A 25,441-nucleotide genomic window follows, 5' to 3' on the forward strand; every position below is an offset into this window, starting at 1 on the left:
ATCACAGGAACTCATCACAGGAGTTACATTTAACATATATTCAAACAGAAAACAGTTATTTTAAATTGTAATAATATTTCACAATTTTAGTATAATTTTATTAAATAAATGCTGCCTTGATGAGTATACAAGACGTCTTTTTAAAAAAAAAATTTTTTTAAATCTTACAGATTCCAGACTTTTAGATGATAAAATAGTGGATGGTTAAAATTCTCCTTTATTTGATAAAGTACAGTAAAATCAGAAATATTGTGAAATATCATTGCAGTTCATCCATGGGACTGGTTGTGTGCCCTATGAAGTACACTCAAACAGTAACAGAGTATTTAAAACTGCTGCAGGGACCCATAGCTAATGATTAGTGATATTTATTCCAAACACAACAATGATTGTTTAATGGCAAATTCTACAAAGATTGAGTCCCGTAGGCCCTCGGAGAAAGGACAACAGTATTGCAGTGCGTATCATAATTATGAAGGAGATTATGGTGCTGATGAATCTGGCGACTATTATCACCGTGCCAGAGATAATGATAATCTGTGTTGCGTCTCTTTTAGAGAGCTTCGGCCTGTCTGTAGAGTGCCACGACTTCCATCCGCCCTCCCTACGGATCCTCTCTTCAAAATCCACGCGATTAATATTTCATTTAAAGTTCAGAGCTTTCTGCATCAGTACGCAGCAAAATCACAGCTGAAAAATACAGCTCGGAGACACACAATACATCTTCCACCCTCTCCCTCCCTCCCTCCCTCCTACATGAATACACACTCACTGCCTTTCTGTCTTTCGCTCTCTCTGCCTCTTTTCCCTTTCGTTTTCCCGGCTCTCCTGCTGCCGTTTCCTCTTTTGTTCTTTCTATCTCTCCGCTAATCTCTCCTCATCCCTTTCTCCTCCTCTGAATAATACACAGTGTTAATACACTGTGCAAAGAAGCCATATTGTATTCCCACAGTGTGTTTCTGTGATCATCTTCTCTTGGCTGCACTCAGCTTTAATGAATGTTAGGAGTTATTAGCTGGCACAAACTGCCTCTGGTGAATCACACTGTCTCAGCCTTTGTTGTTTGCGTGATTCATTTTCTGTTCTGGAGCAAATTTGGCTCTTAAAAGAAGCAAGGAATCATCAGTGTCCTGCTTTATATTTCTATCACACTCTCATTTTGGATCTTTCTTATTCTGTCTCTCTGATATCCTCTTTTCCAAAGCATGTTTTGAATTTGCAGAATTAATTATTAGTGTTTTTGCAGCGGTAGTGTAGTGATGTTCCTCAAATATTCTGTCTTTCGCCATCCATTCATCCATTAGTCTATCTATCTATCTATCTATCTATCTATCTATCTATCATGTATCTGTCCGTCCATCCGTCCATCCATCCATCCATCCATCTATCTGTCTGTCTGTCTGTCTGTCTGTCCGTCTGTCCGTCTGTCCGTCCGTCCATCTGTCTGTCTGTCTATCTGTCTGTCTGTCTGTCTGTCTGTCTGTCCATCTATCTATCTATCTATCTATCTATCTATCTATCTATCTATCTATCTATCAGATTATCTGTCTGTCTGTCCGTCCGTCTGTCCATCCGTCTGTCTGTCTGTCTCCATTCCATCCATCCGTCCATCCATCTATCTATCTGTCTATCTGTCTGTCCGTCTGTCCATCCGTCTATCTATCTATCTATCTATCTATCTATCTATCTATCTATCTATCTATCTATCTGTCCGTCTGTCTGTCCGTCCATCTGTCTGTTTGTCTATCTATCTATCTATCTGTCCATCCGTCCATCCATCTGTCCATCCCTCTATCTATCTATCTATCTATCTGTCTGTCTATCTGTCTGTCTCTGTCCGTCTGTCCATCTGTCTGTTTATCTATCTATCTATCTATCTATCTATCTATCTATCTATCTATCTATCTATCTATCTATCTATCTGTCTGTCCATCTATCTATCTATCTATCTATCTATCTATCTGTCTATCTGTCTGTCTGTCTGTCCAGCCATCTATCTCCATTCCATCCATCCATCCATCCATTGTTCCAGTATTAATCTATCATTCCACCTCTGTCTGTCTGTCTCTGTCTACCTATCTATCTATCTATCTCTGTCTGTCTGTCTATCCGCCCATCCATCCATCAGACTATCTGTTTATCCATCAGCCTATCTATCTGTCTGCCTGTCTGTCCGTCTGTCCATCCATCCATCAGTCTATCTGTCTGTCTGTCCCTCTATCTCCATTCCATCCATCTATCTATCTATCTGTCTGTCAGTCTGTCGCCATCCAAATCAAAGAACTAAGTAAACTCAGTAACTGATTTATGATTCCTCAAATTACATGCTTTGTTGAGGACAGGTGTGCTGTTACTTTTAAAAGCATTCAAATGTGCTACGTTTGCCATATGGATGATAAAACAGATGAAAAATATCATAGACTTTCATTGTAGCAACACCTCAACTGTATTTATGGACCAGAATATCAGTTTTCTGACTTGATCCATTAAGCAACCACCCAAAACACCTTAGAAACCACATAAAAGTTAACTGAGAAGCACTCAGAACTCTTTGGCAACACATTTGTTTTTGTTATCGTGATTGATCATGGTATAAGATCTGATGCGTGTCTCTCGTGTAAGATGAGAAACACTTTTCATTCTCTTATGGAATGCAGTAGATTGCCTGCGTTATTTGCTGTCTCTAATTAGGTTTAAACAGACTCCGGCAGGTTTTCTCTTTTTAGAGTTTTATTTTTGGCCCGCGATATAGCCGCCGCACACAAAAGACAAAAGAGCCAGTTATTAAACTGTCTTACAACTGCAGGAAAACTGTCTGTGAGAACAAAAGGCAAGGCATGGCTTCCTTTGCAGTGTTTTTTATTAAAGTAGTTTAGGATAGAGGTCAGACTGATTTGAAATGGCTGTAGGGGGTTTGTATGGATGCCTTACGCATGTAATGAGATTAATGATGATGCTCTAATTTTATGTTCTTGCCTGATTATTTACTGCACCATCTCTGTTTCCTGCAGGTATGTGGTCATTTTCGGTCTCTGAATTGGCTGTCCCAGGGGTGGAGATCGGTCGTCTCTCGGCAACAGATGCAGACCTGGGTGAAAACGCTCGGATGGACTTTATGATTGTGGACGGAGAGGCAGGGGACACCTTCAACATAACTGGATTGAACCAAGAGGCTGTAATTTTGTTAAACAAGGTGGGAGTGGAGAGACAGAAATACCTACAGTAATGTTGTTTTCTTCCATATGTTCCCAAATCAGAAACAAATCCAATTATCTAACTCAAAACTGTTCAGTTGTTTGTCTTAATGGTGAAAAACGTGTAAGTAGTGAATGAGTGAACAGGTTTAGACACAGCATATAGCTTTTATTACTATGGTAACCATTGTAGCTGCACCACATATGGATTACATTGACTGCAAACAAATGAATTCGATTTCATTACTTGCAAAATGGCAATGCAAATAGTCAGTTTTAAAAGATGAATGTAGCAAATATGCAGTCTCAGATAAGCCATAGATTGGAGGATTGGCTATTTTAAATGTGGCATTTTAAATACGTTTTTATTTTCTTAGATTTTATTTCATTTCTATTTATTTAATTAATTTACATTTTTTTAGTCGCTTTGTTTTAGCAATTTTATGTGCCTTTAATTTTTTTTTTTTAAATAGCAACTACACAAAACACATTAAACACTCATAACACCCTAGCAACTGCATAGCAACATGCACATTTTTTAACCCCTTTACAACAGCCTAGCGATGATGCTTACCATTCAAAACACCCTAGCAACCACATAGTGCACTAAAAATGTTCTAACAAATACGCTGAACATTCCAGCAACCTTGGCAACCACATGTAAATGTATTAAAAAGACTTTAACTGGCAATCACAACACCCTGGCAATCACAACATGCACTAAAATGCACTAAAAACAACACAGAACACTTAGGCAACCTCAACGCAATATGTTAAAACGCTCAGAACATCTTAGCAACTGCATAGCGATACCCTGGCAACCCAAAGACGGCATATGCAGTGTTAGAAAAGCCATAGTTTGGAGGCTGGTGTGGCTAGTGAGCAACTACTCAAAAACCCTAGCAACACCTTGGTAACTATACCCAAAGCACTGTAGTAACTCCATAGCAACACATCACTCTAACAACCACCTAATAGTGTCCTAGGAACATTCAGAACATTCTAGCAACTGCATAGCAACACCCTGGCAACCACATATATACGTGCTAAAACAGTCTAAACACCTTAACAACTGCATAGCAACACCCTGGCAACCCAAAGTTTAAATGTGGTAAATATGCAGTGTTAGAAAAGCCATAGTTTGGAGGCTGGGCTCTTTTGAGTGTGGCTAGTGAATAACTACTTAAAAACCGTAGCAACTTCCTAGCAACACCCTGGCAACTAACAAGAGCGCTGTAGTAACTGCATAGCAACACATTAAAAACACTCAGAACAATCTAGCAACCACCTAATAATTCTCTAGAAACCTTAAGAACACTGTAGCAACTGCATAGCAACACACTGTCAACCCAAAGTTTGAATGTGACAAATATGCAGTGTTAGAAAAGCCATAGACTGGAGGCTGGGCTGTTTTGAATGTGGCTAGTGAGCAACTACTCAAAAATCCTAGCAACACTCTGGCAACTACCTGAGCACTGTAGTAAATGCTTAGCAATACATTAAAACACTCAGAACACCCTAGCAACCAACTAATAATGCCTTAGGAACATTCAGAACACTTTAGCAACTGCATACACCCTGGCAACCACACAGCAACATGCTAAATCAGTCTGAACACCTTAACAACTGCATAGCAACTCCCTGGTAACCCAAAGATAGAATGCGGTAAATATGCAGTGTTAGAAAAGTCATAGACTAGAGACTGGGCTCTTTTGAGTGTGGCTAGTTCTCAAAAACCCTCGCAACACCTGGCAACTGCCAAGAGCACTGCATACCAACACATTAAAAACACTCAGAATATTCTAGCAACCACCCAATAACGCCCTAGCAAACATTCCGTACACATTACCACCCATATAGCAATACCTAGCAACAATTGCATAGCAACACCCTGGCAATCCAAAGGCTAAATATGCAGTGTTAGAAAAGCCATAGTCTGGAATCTGGGCTGTTTTGAGTGTGGCTAATGAGAAACTGCTCAAAAATGCTAGCAACTGCCTAGCAACACCCTGGCAACTACCCAGAGCACTGTAGTAACTCCATAACAACACATCACTGTAATAACCACCTCATAATGCCCTAGGAACATTCAGAACACTTTAGTAACTACATAGCAACACCCTGGCAAACACACAGCAACTAGCAACACCCTGGCAAACACACAGCAACATGCAAAAACAGTCGTAACATCTTAGCAACTGCATAGCAACACCCTTGTAACCCAAAGTTTTCATGTGATAAATAAGCATTGTTAGAAAAGCCACAGATTGAAGGCTGGGCTGTTTTGAGTATGGCCAGTGAGTAACTACTCAAAAAACCCTAGCAACTACTTAACAACACCCTGGCAACTACCCAGAGCACTGTAGTAACTCCATAGCAACACATCACTCTAACAACCACCTAATAATGCCCTAGGAACATTCAGAACACTTTAATAACTACATAGCAACACCCTGGCAACCACATAGCAACGTGCTAAAACAGTCTGAACACCTTAGCAACTGCATAACAACACCGTGGTAACCCAAAGTTTGCATGTGATAAATATGCGGTGTTAGAAAAAACATAGATTGGAGGCTGAGTTCTTTTGAGTGTGGCCATTGAGTAACTACTCAAAAACCCTAGCAACTACTTAGCAACACCCTGGCAACTACCCAGAGCACTGTAGTAACTCCATAGCAACACATCACTCTAACAACTCCCTAATAATGCCCTAGAAACATTCAGAACACTACAAAGCAACACCCTGGCAACCACATAGCAACGTACTAAAACAGTCTGAACACCATAGCAACACCGTGGTAACCGAAAGTTTGCATGTGATAAATATGCAGTGTTAGAAAAGCCATAGACTGGAGGCTGGGCTCTTTTGAATGTGGCCATTGAGTAACTACTCAAAAACCCTAGCAACTACTTAGCAACACCCTGGCAACTACCCAGAGCACTGTAGTAACTCCATAGCAACACATCACTCTAACAACTACCTAATTATGCCCTAGAAACATTCAGAACACTACATAGAAACACCCTGGCAACCACATAGCATTTTTGCAAGCACATAACAACACTCTGACGACCACATAGCAATTTGCTAAACCGATCTGAACACCCTAGCAACTGCATAGCAACACCCTGGCAACCACAAATCTTTGCTCTAAAAACAACTACGCTAGTTACCACATAGCAACATGCTAAAAACACCCCGAACACCTTAGCAGCTGCATAGCAACACCCTGACAACTACAAACAGAGCCTCAGCACTTTGGTAATGTTTTTTGCACTGGCAAGCATGACTAGTATTTTACTTCAGAAAGTGAAACACTTTAGTTGTATTTATGTTGCATTTATTCTGAATAGTGCGAGGGCAAAGTTTAAAAAAAAAAGCAAAGCCGTAACAAAGAAAGAAGTTACAGCAGAATGAATCACAAATGAGTTAAATTGACTCTGAGTTCAAATGTAAATGAGGATAATCTGCAGCGCAAACGTCTGCCAGGGAACATGCATATTAGCGCCGGCGGAAAGAGAATTTAACCTGAGGCCCCTGGAGAGACCTCATCACAGTGCATACAGACAGCCGTTTATTTAACTACAAACTTCGCAGGGACTGAAAATGTGCATTTTACAAAAAAGGACTTTGTGTGACGGTAAGTCACACGTAACTAATTGAAAAGAGAAAAGATTCCACCTTTTAGACGAATCAAAATAAGCAACCTGGAAAATGAATCGCAAGCTATTTTCTGCCCTGATAAGTGCTTATAAAGACAGATATGCATGCGTGTGTGTGTGTCTGCGTGTGAGTGACTGAGAGATCTTTACCCATCCGCTGAGCTCAATAATTCAATGACAGGTGTGTGTGTGTGTGTGTGTGTGTGTACTGGTTAAAGACAGCCAGAACAAACAGAACGAGGAGAGACGCAGATATAAAGGAAAACAGGAAAGAGAAGGTTGCGAGCAACGAGATGAGTCAGAGACACGGGGGGAGGAGGAGAGAAGAGTGAATACGAAAAGCAAATTAGACAGAGGAAGAGCGCAGGGAGACTAATGCCGCTGAGTAACAAGGGAGAGGAAGCGCATGGAGATGTTGATTAACACATGGCTGTAGTTCAAGTGACAGAGCTTTTCATGTGTGTTAGTGGCTCTCAGTGCTGCTCATGCCCACTGCTTCACTGCACACACACACCATTGCACACTGCCTCTACAAGCCTTACACTACTGTATTATACACTTCTGAAGCATTACATTTTTTTTCCACTTACACTTGTAGTTATGGATGGGCGGTGTGATCCAAATCTTATGTCTTGATATGAGAAATTTTATTTTACAGTATGTAAAATATCTGTCTGTCTGTCTGTCTATCTATCTATCTATCTATCTATCTATCTATCTATCATCTGTCTGTCTGTCTGTCTATTTATCTATCTATGTATCTATCTGTCTCTGTCTGTCGTTCTATCCGCCTGTCTGTCTGTCTGCCTGCCTGTCTGTCTATTTATCTATCTATCTATCTATCTATCTATCTATCTATCTATCTATCTATCTGTCTCTCTGTTTGTTTGTCTGTCGTTCTATCTATCTATCTATCTATCTCTCTGTCTGTCTGTCTGTCTATCTATCTATCTCTCTGTCTGTCTGTCTGTCTTTCTGTCTGTCTGTCTATCTATCTATCTGTCTGTCTGTCTGTTATTCTGTCCACCTGTCTGTCTGTCTATCTCTCTGTCTGTCTGTCTATCTATCTATCTGTCTGTCTGTTATTCTGTCCACCTGTCTGTCTGTCTATCTATCTGTCTGTCTGTTATTCTGTCTATCTATCTATCTATCTATCTATCTATCTATCTATCTATCTATCTATCTATCTATCTATCTATCTATCTGCCTGTCTTTCTGTCTGTCTATCTATCTATCTATCTATCTATCTATCTATCTATCTATCTATCTATCTATCTATCTATCTATCTATCTATCTATCATCTGTCTGTCTGTCTGTCTGTCTATCTATCTATCTATCTATCTATCTATCTCTCGGTCTGCCTGTCTGTCTGTCTGTCTATCTATCTGTCTGTTATTCTGTCCACCTGTCTGTCTGTCTATCTATCTATCTATCTGTCTGTCTGTCTGTCTGTCTATTTATCTAACTGTCTGTCTGTCTGTCGTTCTGTCTGCCTGTCTATCAGTTTGTCTATCTATCTATCTATCTATCTATGTTTTAGTGTTAATTTAATTTTGCAGCACTATTTTCCACTTACTCTTTGACCCTTTGGACAAAAACTACACACATATGTATGCAAATGTTGATGTGAATTCTTGTCCAATGCATTGCAAACACACATTTTGGAATGCAGCAACGCATGAAATTGAGCTTTAGTAGCTAGAAGCCTTCACTACTGCACCTTTAAATTCTCTCTATGTTATGTAAATTATGGTTGGTCATATGTGCTCATGTCACTCTAGTTTTCCTTGACACCTCCCTTAAAGTCAAAATAGACCCCATGTACGTTCTTGACAGGCTTATAATATCCGTCCTGTTATTTCACATCGCTTGCATCCTCTGACACTTTGATTGTGGACACCTACGGTTCTCTGGTCTCATCGCGTCCAACGTCAAAAGTGCATCCACAACCCCTAATACAGTTCTGAAGCAGTTATGGATGTTAATATAACCACATCCATGACTCCCTTCCATCTTAATACCAGCAGAGCAAGCCCTGCAGTCGTTTAAGTTATGAAGAGCTGGAATTCAGACACATTGCTTTTTTTGACGCTTTATATGGGTTTTTTGTAATCTACTGAGGTGCAGAGATGAAAAAGGAGTGAACGTGGGAGTTTCAACATCTCACTGAAATGAAAAGATATTTTAGAGCGCCTTCCCGGTGCCAAAACACAGTAAAAAGAATGATGGCGTATATGAGTTTCAATAAAGTAATGTTTTATGAGGATGTTTTTTTTTTTTTTTTTTATCTTGTACACCAGGCCGTGGACTATGAGAGGCGAAGTACCTACTCTCTCGCGGTGGAGGTGCAAAACCCAAACGTGGACTCGCGGTTCCTCAGACGAGGTCCGTTTAAGGACCGGGCAATGGTGCGCATCACAGTTCTGAATGCAGACGAGCCGCCGAAGTTCTCCCGCTCGCGGTACCGACTGGACGTGTCGGAAAACTGTCCTCCAGCATGTGTGGTGGGAAGAGTGGCCGCCGTGGATCCGGATACAGGCCTCAGTAACAACATCAAGTAAACACTATTTTTTACCTTGTTTACACAGTGTGATTTGCTTTTGTTTAGTCATACATGCATGTACATGGGTGAATCTCACAAGAACACACTGGTCACCCCAAAATCAATGCATCTTGCATATAGATTATGTTGCATTATGACATTTTCATGATAATTAAGCATATTTCCACCAAATTCCTGCCGTAATGTATTGGTTATATTTATTTATTTTGTAGATTTCATTATCTTGGTGCTCAGATCTCATTTCTTTAATACACAAATGTTTACTTTTTTAATTAAAATTTATCAGCATAACTGAAAAGCAGCATATATTAAGCAAATATTACTATTCATATGAATGTTTCTTCAGCTGCGGTTACTTTTATGTGCTGTTTTTTATGTGAATTTTGAAGGCCAAATTGAAACAGAAAATTACATTTTAGAAACTTTTTAACCTTGTCCTCATAATTTATTTGTGCTGTTTTTAAATTAATTTTATTTATTCATGTTATTTTTTTTTTCATATTTACCCATGTTCCAGATCCAGACTTTTAATTTTAAACCTAAAAAATATGAAAATATCATCATTTTAATATATCAGTATCTGTTCATTTGACAAATTATGGCTACTATGCATAAATCTTGCTATATTTTCACAAAATGCTGTACTTTAGTGGTATTTCCAGCATAGTCAACAACTATTTTACCACTAAAATGGTTTATCAGTAATTTGTGTAGGTGTTAGTAAAGAGCTTAAACTATTATATGAATCGTGACAAAAAAAAAATCTATTTTTCCTGTGTTCATTATTTTCAGTTAAGCTGTAGTTTTGACAAATTATGCAAGCGTATTAATAAGTGTGGAAAATAATATTTAGGACAAAATTATGTTATTTAAAGACAGAAAGAGAGAGCTCCTTTTGATTTTGAGGTGAAATATCACCAAGACATGGTCTTGACAGGTTTTTGTGAGTTTTACCCACACAGCTCATCCAGTTTTTACATTATTAGTTAAAAAAACTCATATTGCATCATGTTTCTGTCTGCCACGGGAGGCATGTGGGCTGTTTTGACTTAACCTGCTCCGTTTCACTTGATTAACTGGCTTATTGATGCACTGGCTCCTTTATATCGTCTAATCTGTCTGGCCTCCTTCTTTTATTCCTGTCCATTTCTTCTCAGGTACTCGATTGATCCCGAGTCGGACCCCGAGGCGCTGTTCCGTATCGCCTCTGACAATGGCCTCATCACCACGGCCGTGGAATTGGATCGGGAGCAGGAGCAATGGCATAACATTACCGTCATCGCCACACAGAGAGGTACCAGAACTCCTCTGCGGCGCCGCTCTTAAAGGGACATCGCATCAGTTCTGAGCGCCTGACAATTTCACACAGGTAGCAGCGTGTAATCGGCCCACAGGAAGGCTATTACTTCGGTGGCGGCCGTGGACATGAAAGCTCATGGCAGAGACACGCGCAGACAGAAATGGAAGAGACAGGGATAATAGAATGAAAAGTCGAATTGCTTTTGAGTCTGGTCCACCCGAGCTCAAGGTCGGCCGTTTGTGCTTCCCGTTGGCCCTCATAAAACACTATCTTGCATCCTCAGAAGTCACTCTGAGTCTTTAGCGAATTCGTTCAGCTCATATTCGGTAATTACTTTCATATTAGACACACGCTCGGAGTGCGATAAGTTTGCCTCTGTTCTGGCTTTATGTAATGTCAAATTCAGAACATCAGATGACGTTCGGGCCACTTCTGGTTGTGATGTAACATTATGTCCCAAAAGAGCAAAGAGCGTATGGAGAACAGTAACGAGACAGATTGGACTTAACTTCTGTTTCATGGTCAGTAAGATTTAGCTGACCTACTTGCAGCTTAAAAGCTTTTGATTTCTAACTTCTTTTGCTTTTTATATATATTTTATATATATATATATATCCCGTCATGCCATTCTTTTCTGTTTCTTAGACAGCCCCAACCAAGTCACCAGGGTAGCGGTTGCCATAGAGACGCTGGACCTCAATGACAACGCCCCCGAGCTGGACCGACAATACAACACAGCTGTGTGCGACTCCAGCGCTGCTGGACAGGTCAGTGATCTCTGACCTTTTGAAGGCTGCAATGGAAAAGAGTCTGTAAATGATGCAGCGTGGTCTGCTTTAAAAGATCATGGCCAAGAAGCATACTGGATGACAGCCAGAGAGAAAATTACAATTAAATATATACAATTAAATATATGATAAAAATGAGAACTAAAAAAAATCCTAGATAGATAAATAAATCTAAATCTTTGGGTTAAAACAACAGAAGACAACCATACAGAATTTATGGGCGATTTGTGATGGGATTAGCTGAAAAATGTGATGTCAAAATAAAGTAAAATATAAAATAAAATATACAAAAAAAAACAAACAAAAAAACAAATGACATAAAACATTATTAAACATTATTAAAATAAAATTATTGTTATTATTAAATAGATGAATTATAATGATGATTATTATTATTATTGGATTGTATTAAGTAAAATAATAATATAAAATATATAAATATATAAATTGTAAAGTTGGGTTTAGCTGAAAAATGTGACATCAAAATAAAGTAAAAAAAAATAATAATAATAATAATGATATATATATATATATATATATATATAATAAATTAAATAAGGGGGGTGCACCGATCGGATTTGTTTCTGTTCCTGAGTTCCTTTGAGTAGAAAAAAATACTAATAATAAAGGTTTTTTTTTTGTTGTTGTTGTTTTTTTTTAACTTTTTATTTTCCAATAATAATAAAAATAAAGTACAGTGTTTTCTTTATTCAAAAACAAAAAAAAAACAACACCCCCAAATAAAATAAAAAATTTGTGAAAAATAATAATAATAATAATAATAATTTATTGGACATTTTTTGGTTAATTTACAATTTACTCACCCCCTTGTCATCCAAGATGTTCATGCTGTGAAGAAATTATGGTTTTTGAGGAAAGAATTTCAGGATTTTTCTCCATATAATGGACTTCATTGGTGCCGCAATTTTGAACTTCCAAAATGTAGTTTAAATACAGCTTCAAAGGGCTCTAAACGTTCCCAACCGAGGAAGAAGGGTCTTATCTAGGGAAACAATCTGTCATTTTATTTGAAAAATAAAAATGTGTATACTTTTTAAGCACAAAAGCTCGTGTAGCACAGGCTCTGGGATGCGCGTCCATGACACTACGAATCACGTCTAAGTTCATCGTCTGTGTACTCTGGCTTAAAAAGGTAGAGTATGATGAACAACTCCATTTCATTTTTTCCTACAATGTCAGAATTGTCTGACATTGTTGTATCTTTTTGTTTGTAAACAGTGTTTGACTTACTTGCACTTTCTTAGTCTTTGCGCGTTCGCTTTGTAAACACTGGGTCTGTAGTTCCGCGTGATCTTTCGGCGTGATTCTGTGGTATGTAGCATCGTGGACGTGCATCCCAGAGCCTGTGCTACATGAGCTTTTGTGCTTAAGAAGTATACAAATTTTTATTTTCCCAAAAAAATGACAGATCGTTTCACTAGATAAGACCCTTCTTCCTCGGCTGGGATCGTTTAGAGCCCTTTGAAGCTGCATTTAAACTACATTTTGGAAGTTCAAAATCGGGGCACCAATGAAGTCCATTATATGGAGAAAAATCCTGAAATGCTTTCCTCAAAAGCCATAATTACTTCACGACTGAAGACAGAAAGACATAAACATCTTGGATGATAAGGGAGTGAGTAAATTTTTTGTAAATTGTTGTTCTTGTTGTCCTTTAACTACATTAAACTTAACAACACTAAAATGAATGCATTCATGCATTAATGTCATCCCTTATGCACACTGGTGTTTTATCTTTGGTTTGTGTGCTTAACAACACCCCTTAACCAAAGTAAAATGACTAATGCATGTTGACTCTCGTCATATTGGCAAATGCGATTTAATTAAAGACACCAGTGGAATAAACAATTCTTTTGAAATAAACAAATCTGAGATGGTTAATTCTGATCGGTCAATAGCAGCATTCTGCAATAAAGTATTACTGCATAATTAATCGCTGCCCCAGGCAACTTCTTTCCTACAATAGCTGTTGCATATTAAAATCATTTACTCTCACATCATGATTGCATGTCCTTGGAATATTTATGTGGCAAGCAGCCATATAACAAGTAGGATTATGTGCACTCAACTGGACATTTTTGCAAAACAAATCCCTTCACCTCTTTCTGATCACAATGACGCCGATCAGTTACAATACTGTCTGCCTTTCTGAGGGAAAAGTGAACCTCCATGCTACTCTGTAAAGAGATTAGTTTATCAAAGGCATTTCAGAAAAGCAGATTTCTATAAGCGACTGATATAGTTATTGACGCAGTGCACGGTGAGTCAGCCCAAACATGACTTGGCATGTTAGACTGATAATCCGTTAGCTGTTCAGCAGGGAAAAATGGACTTTTTTGTGCAAATCACCGTATCAGTCTGTCTTCATTTGCGTTTCAGGTAGTGCAGGTGATTCGAGCAATGGATAAGGACCAAAGCAGCTACAACTCTCCCATCCACTTCAGTATTCCCGCCGAGTCTAGCAGCGCGCTCAACTTCTCCATCAGAGAGCGGGGAGGTGCGCTCGCTTCTCCTGTCATCCATCCGTCTTTTCTTCCCCATCAGTTTTCCTCATCTCCCTCCCGGTCTTTGTCCAGACATATATCCTCCTTCATTACGCTCATCCATTTATCTTTTTTGTCACATTCTACTCCGGTGAACACGGCAAACTCCCTTCTCTGTGCTCCGGCAAACCGTGCTTTCATTTCGCTCATTTGTCCTGTTCGCCGCTTCAATCTGCTGATTTCTAATTTGTTTTAAGGAATGGCTCACCCCGAAATTAAAATGTATTCATCATCCATGTCTGGCTAAACCCGTATGCTGTTATTTTTTGCTGTGGAACACAAAAAGAGAAGTTAGAAAGTCTTCAGTGAGGAAAACGTACAGTACTGTGCAAAAGTCTTAGGCCACTAGTATTTTGATCAGCTAAAAATGGTTTAAAGTCAGTTAAAGTCGGTCTTTTGCAGTAGTGTGTCAGTAGGAAATATCAGATTACATTTCCAAACATTCATTTTGCCATTAATCGTAATAATCCAGTGAGATTTTTGTTTGCACAAGGAGTCTGACAACAGTGAGTGCTCTGCACAGAGATCTGATCTCATCATCATCCAGTCTGTCTGGAATGACATGAAGAAACAGAACGAACTCAGACAGACTAAATCCAGAAGAACTGTGACAAAGTCTCCACCTGCAAAGCTGCAGCACTTGTGTAAAAATGCTGTAAAATGAGGATGCAGTCATAAATAGATTTTCTTTATCAATTACCTTCTATTAACTAAATGAAATCAACATTTGGTGTGACCATTCTTTGCGTTTACAGCAGATTTTGCCATAAGTGTACTTGCGCAAAATTTTTCAGGTAGCTTTGCGGGTAGGTCTCTTGAAGCATCTTGGAGATGTTGCCACAGTTCATCTGGATTTACTCTGTTTCAGTTTGTTCTGTGTCTTCATGTCATTCCAGACAGACTGGATGATGATGAGATCAGATCTCTGTGCAGAGCACTCGCTGTTGTCAGACTCCTTGTGCAAACAAAAATCTCACTGGATTATTACGATTAATGGCAAAATGAATGTTTAGAAATGTAATCTGATATTTCCTACTGACACACTACAGCAAAAGACCGACTTTAACTGACCACTAAACCATTTTTTAGCTGATGAAAATACTAGTGGCCTAAGACTTTTGCACAGTACTATATATATATATATATATATATATATATATATAATTTTATATCATTTATTTGTAACCCAAATTGTAAACATGTTACATATAGCAAATATATATATTTTAAAGATAATGATAATAGAACATATCTTTGGGTTATATATAAAATGTTACATTTCTATGTAAATGTTCTATTTATTATTTTTTTTATATTATATTTAATAAATATGCCTCTATTCATATATATTTATATATATATATATATATATATATATAATTTATTTATTAATTTTTTGCCATGAATTTTCATCAGCTGTTACTCCAGTCTTAAGTGTCACTTGATCTGTCAGAAATCAGTCTAATATGCTAATTTATTAGAATTATCAATGTTGAAAACACTTTTGCTGCCAAATATTTTTTGGAACCTGTGATTCTTTGATTAATTAGAAGTTAAAAAGAACAGCATTTATTCAAAATATAAATTTGTTTTTAACAATGTAAATCTATACTATCACTTTTTTATTAATTTATCACATCCTTGGTGTATAAAAATATTAATTTCTTTCAAAAAAAGAAAGAATCAAGATTGACTGACCACAAACTTTTAAACAGTAGCGTATATTGTTAAAAACCCTTTCTATTTTAAATAAATGTTGTTTTTTTTTTAACTATTATTCATCAAAGAATCCAGAAAAAAGTATCACAGGTTCCAAAAAATAGTAAACAACACAACTGTTTCCAGCACTGATAATAAATCAGTATATTAGAATGATTTCTGAACGATCATGTGACACTGAATACTGAGTAATATGAAAAATTCAGCTTTGATCACAGAAATACATTTTTAATGTATATTAAAATAGAAGAATGTTGTTTTACATAATAATAATTTTTCACAATATAACATTTTTTCTGTATTTAAAATACATTAAAAATCGTACTGATCCAAACTTTTGAGCAGCAGTGTATGTGTATTATTGGAAAAAGTAAAATAAATAACCTTTCCCTTACAGCAAAAAAAAGTTCTCTCTCTCTCTAGAATATAATTATATTTATTTATTACATTTAAAAAAAATAATTTTCGTTCATAATGTGTCAAATGACTGACGGCTGTTTATGTTATTCACTTCTTTTGCTTCCAGACCACACGGCGAGTCTGGTGCTCTTGTCGTCCCTGAAGGCCCTTCCTCGCTCTTCCTCTTTATCTACTCTAAAAATACCCATAATGCTCCGTGACGGTGCGTCAGACCTCAGCAGCACAGGAACGATTACCGTTACGTTGTGTCCATGCCAAAACGGAGGCATGTGGGCGGAAGAACGAAAACAACAAACGGACGAGAAGGATAAAGAGTCTGTGCCGGACTGGGAGAGGCAGACGGCGTGTTTGCCTTTACCGTCAAACTCCCCGCTGCTGGGCGTCAGCTCGGCCGCCATGCTGGCCATCCTGGCCTGTGCGTCGACTCTTCTGGGTCAGTTCTGATTTCCAGTCCGTTTCGTCAGGTTTTGTGATTGCTACTCAGCCTTCGCTCCGCCTCTATACCCAGCTGGTTTAATGATGTGCTGTTGCTACATCTGTCCATCACTCGCTGTCTTCATCCACCATTGCCTCTTGGCTTGTCTTGAAATTGCAGCTTTTCTTCCATATATGTGTGTTTTTTTTATGGGTCGTTCCAACTTTCCGCCAACCTGCCTCGTTGTTGTTTCTCCTCCGTTTGTCAGCTGGCTTTGCTAATGAACGTGTTTGGGTTTCATTTCTGCACTAAGTCACTTATAATAAACAGCACTTGATGAGTGCTGAGGGCATCGTATGGCATTTTGAGATTGCGGAACAACGCTTTCCCACCCTTAAGGTTCCCCAAATGACATTGAACACTCAAACTCTACTAAATAAGTCAGCTGGTGCAGTAAGTGAGAGGTGGAATTGGCATTTTCTACAAATACACTCTGTCTTACAGTTAGCCGTATGCCAACATATAATTTCCCTCACTTTTTCACCTGCAACATAATGCAAATATATACGATTTTTGAAGCCACTTAACCTATTTTTTTCCACACTTTCATGGGCGCCCGCTAAAATCCTTTACAAACTGACTTTCTGCATCTTAAATTAGTTAACTTATTAACTTTATCTAACATGGCTTTACAAAAAGTTATGAAAATATGGCTGAAAAATATACTGAAATTGGAAGTGCACTTTACTGAAATTGGAAGTGCGTTTTCCCACTGGGAATTTTAGTTAAATTACAGTTTCTTGGAAGTGTTTACCATGATATAATTGTATTTCTGCAAAAATATGCAATTATAATTTGCATTTTGTTTTTTTTCAGACAAAAATGAAAAATTAACAGTGAGGGGGGAAAAAGCTTTTAGGAAGGACACTGAGAAAACTAATTCACTACATATTAGTTTTCAGTTTAAAAACAAGATAATTTAGTTAAAGGAGTTTCTGAATCTTTTGGAATCACTCTTAAGAAAGTAGTTTTTGGACATTTTCTGTTGAAGTAAGGTGTTAAAATGTTGCCACGCTGCAATGTTCAACCTTTATAAAATATGTTTTTTTTTTTGTTTGTTTGTTTTTTTTATTTATTATTTAGTATTTTGTAGTATTTTTGTATCATTATTGCATTAGAGCTACGCTGCCACTGTTTTAAAAAAAGGATTTTCTACTCATCAAGGCTGTTTTTTTTTTCTTTTTTAATAAAAATACAGAAAAAAAAATAATGTTGTGAAATATTATTGCAATTTAAAATAGTGGTCTTCTATTTTAATATACTTTAAAATAGAATTTATTCCTGTTGATGCAAAACTTTTTGAACCTGTAATTTGTTTTTCAGGATTCACTAATGAATAAAACGTTAAAAAGAACAGCAATTATTAAAACTTGAAATTTTTTGTAACAGTGTTCACTACCGGTCAAGTTTGAGGTCAGTCATTTTTTGTCCTTCTTTCCTTCTTTAAAAGAAATTAATACTTTTATTCAGCAAGGATGTGTTAAATTGATACAAAGTGATATTAAAGACTTATATTGTTAGATAAAAAATCTATTTTGAATAAATGCTGTTCTTTTAAATTTTTTATTCATCAAAGAATCCTGAAAAAAGTATCACAGGTTCCAAAAGTATTAAGCATCACAGAAATAAATTATATTTTAAAGTACATTAAAATCAAAAACTTAATTTTTGTTGTATTTTTGATTAAATAAATAAAAATTTGATGAGCACAAAAAACTTTTTTAAAAAACATTAAAAAATCTTACTGATCCCAAACTTTTGAGTGTCAGTGTATTTCAAAATTAGTAAAAATTGTTACACTAGTTGCAATAATGAAACACTATTTGAAAAACAAAAAAACAAAATAAATAAATAAATAAATATATACCTATATATACCTATATATATATATATATATATATATATATATATATACACATGTACCTCTTTTCATTGATTATTTAGTGGAAAACAAGAAATTGTCTATTTTGTACCCTATTCATAAAAATGGCAATAACTTCCTGTCATTTTCTCACTCTTTTTTTTGTTCTATAGTTGTAGCGGCGCTCTCGCTATCGTTGCGAAGGCAGAAACGGGACACTCAGTCTCCTGTGGAAGATGATGAGATCAGGGAAAACATCATCACGTATGATGACGAGGGAGGCGGAGAGGCGGACACGGCCGCTTTCGATATCGCGACCCTGAAGAGTGCCCCCCAGAGCATGCGCAGGGCACAGCGGCTTCGGGACAGCAAGAATATGTGAGTGTCTCTGCATGTGTGTGTGTGTTTGCAATGGTTCTGACGTTCACAGAAATAGACATCTCATTTCATCATTTGAATCTCCCAGATTTATTGCTGGCACTATCTGTTTTTTTTTAAATCGCATGTCATTTCTTGACATTTGGCTTAGAAAATGCCATTTTATATTAATAGCCCATGTGAACCATTCAGCTTGAATATAAGCTGACATTCACCACAAACTGGTGTATCTTCCTCTTGTATCTCTGGTTACTCTAAATACATTCAGTCACTCTAAATGATATTAAATGTATGTCTGATTAATGAGGGCTCTGTAACTCAGGAGTGTGTGTGGTTAAATGAGCCTTCACAATGCAGATCTGACAGCTGTTTCAGTACAAAGTTCATCTAGTTAATATTTATGCCATTCAATACCCACTCTGTGTTCTAGTCCTCTATCCATCATATTCCTGTTTGATGTCACTGTAATACTCCTGGGCAGGTTGGTGAAATACTTCACACGCAACTATTTTTAAAGACACAGCTGGCTGTTTTTAAATCATTGCATCGGGAGCTTCCACTGGGAATACAACAAATCTTTTAATTAAACTTTTTTGGTAACTTAGAAATACCTGGTTTATCTTGTTTTGATGCAAAAGTTGCAAGGAATGTGGTTTTCCCTGCAAAAGTCCAATGAAATGCTTAAATCTGTGCAGTTTTCTCAAATTTGGTGATGTATTTCCTAATAAACAGAAGCTTTATGGATTACTAGCTCGAAGGTGTAACTATGGAACCCCATTTTTTTTGCCACAAAAGAAAAAAATATACATTGTAAATCATAATTATGGCATGAAATGTAATATTAATAAAATATTATAATAAATTATAATAAGTCAGCATTCTGAGATAGTTAAAATTGTAAGATGCTGTCATAATTTGACGTTATAGCTATGACATAGGTTAAAAATTGAGACACTAAGTCATAATTATGAGACAAAGTCGAAATTGAGATTAAGTCATAATTATGAAGTAAACGCTGAAATGATAACATGCTTAAGTAATAATTGAGGACAAAGTTGAAATTCTAAGTTACTAAGTCATAATTATGAGATAAATATGACATGCTAAGTGATAATTGAGGAAAAAGTTGAAATTATGATATACTGATTATGAGATAAACAATACACGATTATCACCATATTAGAGATACTAAGTCATAATTATGAGATAAATATGACGTCCTAAGTAATATCTGAGGAAAAAGTTGAAAGTATGTTATACTGATTATGAGGTAAACAATACGTGATTATCAGCATATTAGAGATATTAAGTCATAATTATGAGATAAAATCACGTTCTAAGTAATAATTAAGAAAAAAGTTGAAATCATGAGATACTAAGTTATAATTATGAGACAAATATAACCTCCTAAGAAATAATTGAGGAAAAATTTGAAATTATGAGATACAAATTTATAATTATGGTATAAATATGACATCCTAACTAATAATTGAGTAAAAAGTTGAAATTTAAGAGACTAAGTCATAATTATGAGATAAATATGATGTCCTAAGTAATAATTGAGGAAAAAGTTGAAATTATGAGATACTAATTTATAATTATGAGATAAATCTGACATCCGAAGTAATAATTGAGGAAAACATTAGAATTATGATATACTGATTATGAGATAAACAATACACAATTATCAGCATATTAGAGATACGAAGTCATAATTCTGAGATAAATATGACATCCTAAGTAATAATTTAGGGAAAAGTTGAAATTATTAGAATTATGAGATAAATATGACATCCTGAATAATAATTGAGGAAAATGTTGAAATTATGAGATAGCAAGTTATAATTATGAGATAAATATGATGTCCTAATAATTGAGGAAAAAGTTGAAATTATGAGATACTAAGTCATAATTATGAGATAAATCTGACATCCTAAGTAATAATTAAGGAAAACTTTGAAATTATGATATACTGATTGAGATGAACAATGCGTGATTATCAGCATATTAGACATACTAAGTCATGCTCTAATTATGAGATAATTATAACGTCCTAAGAAATAATTGAAAATTTGAAATTATTAGATACAAATTTATAATTATGGTATAAATATGACATCCTAAGTAATAATTGAGAAAAAAAGTTAAAATTTAAAAGAGAAAATTATTAAATAAATATGATGTCCTAAGTAGTAATTGAGGAAAAAGTTTAAATTATGAGACACTAATTTATAATTATTAGATAAATCTGACGTCCTAAGTAATAATTAAGGAAAACAATGAAATTATGATATACTGATTATGAGATAAACATCACATGATTATTAGCATATTAGAGATACTAAGTCATAATTATGAAATAAATATGACGTCCTAAGTAATTGAGGAAAAAATTAAATTATTACATACTAAGCCATAATTATAAGATAAATCTGATGTCCTAAGTAATAATTGAGGAAAAAGTTGAAATTATGAGATAGTAAGTCATAATTATGAGATAAATCTGAAATCCGAAGCAATAATTGAGGAAAAAGTTGAAATTATGATATACTGATTGAGATAAACAAAACATGATTATCAGCATATTAAAGATACTAATTCGTAATTATAAGATAAATATAACATCCTAAGTAATAACTGAGGAAAAAATTTAAATTATGAGATACTAATTTATAATTATGACATAAATATGAAGTCCTAAGTAATAATCAAGGAAAATGTTGAAATTATGAGATACTAATAATGAGATAAACAATACACGATTATCAGCATATTAGAGATACTTAGTCATAATTATGAGATATCACAATTTCCACAAAAATATTAAGCAGCAAAATTGTTTTCAGCATTGATAATAATAAATGTTTCCTAAACACCAAATCAGCATAAGGTCATAATTATGAGAACATTAAGAAAAAAGTTATAACAGTAAGTAAAAAATATGAGACTTATTCACAATTTTGAGTAATTATGAGATAATAATTAAAATTTTGACATGTAATAATTCTGAGAAAAATATAAAAATTATGATCAAATCATTTGACTTTTCATAAGTTTGACTTATGTCATTTTTTTAATCATAATTAACCAAAGCATAATTTTTTTTCTTTTGTGGCTGAAATAGGCTTCCATACTTAACCATTAAAATGCATTTTGATCTAGTAATTTCTATTTTATTATAACAGATATTCTCAGGATAACTTGGACAGCATCAGAACCTTCAGCTGGAGTCAGAGTCTGGGTTTGGATCCGCGCCGTCCCGTCTCTGCACCCCTCTACGGACGGTACTGCTACAGCATCCAGACCCTTCCAGCTTCGAGAAACAGACTCGGCCCGTTCAACTCCAGGATGGACCTCGCCAAACTGGCGTACGTTCTTCCCGGCAGCCAAGGCCAGGCCAGCGGCCCATTAGAATCCGGTTCAGTATTTATCGGCAAGAGCAGGGATGGATCAGAACATAAAAGGGCAGACGGATCCACCGACAGCATTCCAAAAGAGAGCGAGACAGGAAGTGAGGTCATCTCTGAAAGCCACACGCTCAGCCAGGATCAGGTAAACTTCTTGCCACTAATATTTATCCCATTGCAATCCTATTAAAAAGCCCGATCATGTTCCTCACTGTTCTATTGTTCTGTTGTTTTCTCTCTCAGTCTGTGCATTCGGATCAGGTTCTGTTTGTGAAGGGCTCCAGCCAGAGCGGTTCCTGCTCAGAGGCCTCCAGCACTTCTGTGAGCCATAAACCCGAGTTGTCCCCTCACTGCTTAACCACACGAGCCTCCATTTCCACCATCACCACAGACGACTCCACCACCGCCTCAGCTTTGGATAAGAACGGGGACGCTCCGCTCATCAGCACCAGCCAGAGCTCAACCAACCTGAGCACTACGGACTTGCCGTTCAGAACAATGGAAGGTACTTTACTGAGGGGTGGCGGAGAGATACCTTTGACCGGGACGATGCTTCTTTACCCAGAAGCTGCTGGACTAATGAGCTTGTACGGGGTGGGCGGGCAGAACTATGTGCCACACCTAGTGATGCCCCTCCCAGGAGGGGCGGGGCTGTATGAAAGGGGGTGGGGCTTGGGGAATGGAAAAGTTGGCCAAGCGAACTCTGAAAAGGCAGGCGCAGATTCATTGACAAACCGAATGGGCGATTTCCTGCAACACCGTCTAGCCCTGGTGACCTTTGACCCCATGCAGCCGCCATACGACTCGCTGCAGACGTACGGATTGGAGGGGGGCGGCTCACAGGCCACGTCTCTCAGCTCGCTCGAAAGCGAGGCCGAAAAAGATACAGAGGGACAGAAACACAGATTTGAGGAATGGGGACCTAAGTTTGACAAATTGCTTGATATTTTCAGGGAACGAGGGAAGGAAAAAGAGGATGACGAAAAACACCAGGGCGAGTGTTTAAAAGAAGAACAGCGGGAAGAGGAAATGAACAAGACAGAAGACGAGAGTGAGACAGAAACAAGAAAAGAGGATGAAAAAACTGAATCGAACAAGACATGGCAGGGCGAGGAGGAAAACACAGAAGGATTGGAAGCAGTGCACTAAGAGGAAATGGGAGTAACGAGGGAGGATGTGATGTCACATCGTGAGCTTTCAAAAGCAATAAGTGCTGAACGGAGCCAATGAGCACAATCTGGACAAAGAGAATTTTATATGGACCTGCCAAAAATCAGTATGTCAGTGTTTTAGAGGAGCAGAGAGTCTTATGTAAGTCACTCGCGTTCATTTGATGTCCAGCCACACACACAGTGCTTACATTGTAAAATACAATCATTAAGTCATCTTTATCTAAATCTTTTACTCATTTTTTAGGTTTCAATCTCAGATTTCCAATGGTTTCAGACTTTTTTTTTATACCCAGCATTAACACGTTTTTTGGTGATCAGATCACAAGACTTTATGGTCTTGTGATTTGAAAAAGAGAACAAACATGGCTTTCTTACAATTTACTTGCTTGATTTAATCAACAAGTATCTGATTATTTATCAAATGATTACACCAGTGTAATTTTAGTATTATTTATATCTTTTAATTCATTTAAATTATTATTTATTATCATTTAAATTAATAAACAGTAAATAATTTTATCATTTCTTTTATTTTCAGCTTTTATTTGATTTTAGTTCAAATTGATTTTTATTCATCTTGTTTTGAGCTTTTGTCATTTTTATTTTATATATACACTACCAGTAAGATTAGTAAGATTTTTAATGTTGTTTTTTAAAATAAGTCTCTTCTGCTCACCAAGCCTGCATTTATTTGATCCAAAGTACAGCAAAAACAGTACAATTTTGAAATATTTTTGTTTTCTCTTTGAATATATTTTAAAACGTAATTTATTCCTGTGATTTCAAAGATGAATTTTCAGTATCATTACTGCAGTCACATGGTCCTTCAGAGATCATTCTAATATTCTGATTTGCTGCTCAAAAGACATTTATCATTATTATTATTATTATTATTATTATTATTATTATTATGTTGAAAACAGCTGAGTAGATTTCGTTCAGGTTTCTTTATGCCTATAAATGTCTTTATCATCACTTTTGATTAATTTAAAGCATCCTTGCTAAATAAAAGTATTAATTTCCAGAATTTATTTCCCAAAATAAATAAAATAAATAAATTGATTATACTAAATCCAAGCTTTTGAACAGTATAGTGTATAATGTTACAAAAGCTTTTTATTTCAGATAAATGCTTTCTGTTCATCAAATAATCATGAAAAAATGTACTGAGGTGTAAATATTGACAATAATAATAATAATAATATAAAATTTTTCTTAAACAGCTAATCAGAGTGATTTCTGAAGGATCATGTGACACTGAAGACTGGAGTAATGATGCTGAAAATTTAGCTTGGATCATATAAATAAATGACATTTTAATATATATTTAAATAAAAAACAGTTTTTTTTAAATGGTCAAAATATTTCAAAATTTAACTTTTTTGCTGTACTTTGGATCAAATAAACGCAGGTTTGGCGAGCAGAAAAGACATCTTTAAAAACATTAAAAATCTTACTGTTCAAAAACTTTTGACTGGTAGTTTATAAATTAAACACACACACACGTTTAATTTATTTCTATTTCAGATTTAGTTTTTGGTCATTTTAGTACCTTAACTTAAACATATTTATTTCAGTGATTTTTTTTTTCTTTTCATATTTTATTTTATTTTATTTTATTTTATTTTATTTTATTTTATTTTATTTTATTTTATTTAACAAAAAGCAGTATTTAATTTTTAAGTTTTAAGTTTTAGTTAACAGTAACAACACTGAATCCTGGAATCTTGTTTCTTTTCCCAGTGTGAACATTTTAAATCTCCCTTTCTTTATTTCTGGTCATTATTAAAATCATTGACTGAGGGGTGAATAAAAAAATGTAAGAAATGATGAAAAACAATCTGAATTATCCATCAATGTTTTTAAAATTTGGTAAATGACAGAAATGTTTCAGCTTACGCAACCTGTAATACTGGTATGTAAGTGGCTATTT

At 36.0% G+C, this 25,441-nt stretch overlaps 1 protein-coding gene across 3 annotated transcripts in view; it reads left to right on the top strand.

Annotated features, from left to right (window-relative positions):
- LOC127155029 (cadherin-11) overlaps nucleotides 1-25,140 on the top strand; it is a 97,257-nt gene extending 72,117 nt beyond the window's left edge. For all 3 annotated transcript variants that reach the window (XM_051096970.1, XM_051096971.1, XM_051096973.1), the window contains 9 exons: nucleotides 3,012-3,193; nucleotides 9,162-9,418; nucleotides 10,582-10,718; nucleotides 11,370-11,491; nucleotides 13,913-14,030; nucleotides 16,322-16,648; nucleotides 18,725-18,929; nucleotides 22,115-22,481; nucleotides 22,580-25,140. In XM_051096970.1, coding sequence (XP_050952927.1) covers nucleotides 3,012-3,193; nucleotides 9,162-9,418; nucleotides 10,582-10,718; nucleotides 11,370-11,491; nucleotides 13,913-14,030; nucleotides 16,322-16,648; nucleotides 18,725-18,929; nucleotides 22,115-22,481; nucleotides 22,580-23,485 — 2,621 coding nt within the window. In that variant the 3' untranslated portion in view covers nucleotides 23,486-25,140. The remainder of the gene's footprint in view (nucleotides 1-3,011; nucleotides 3,194-9,161; nucleotides 9,419-10,581; nucleotides 10,719-11,369; nucleotides 11,492-13,912; nucleotides 14,031-16,321; nucleotides 16,649-18,724; nucleotides 18,930-22,114; nucleotides 22,482-22,579) is intronic.
- The last annotated feature ends 301 nt before the right edge of the window (nucleotides 25,141-25,441 follow it).

The sequence above is a fragment of the Labeo rohita genome, chromosome 23, assembly GCF_022985175.1.
Source record: "Labeo rohita strain BAU-BD-2019 chromosome 23, IGBB_LRoh.1.0, whole genome shotgun sequence".
Classification (NCBI taxonomy): Eukaryota; Metazoa; Chordata; class Actinopteri; order Cypriniformes; family Cyprinidae; genus Labeo; species Labeo rohita.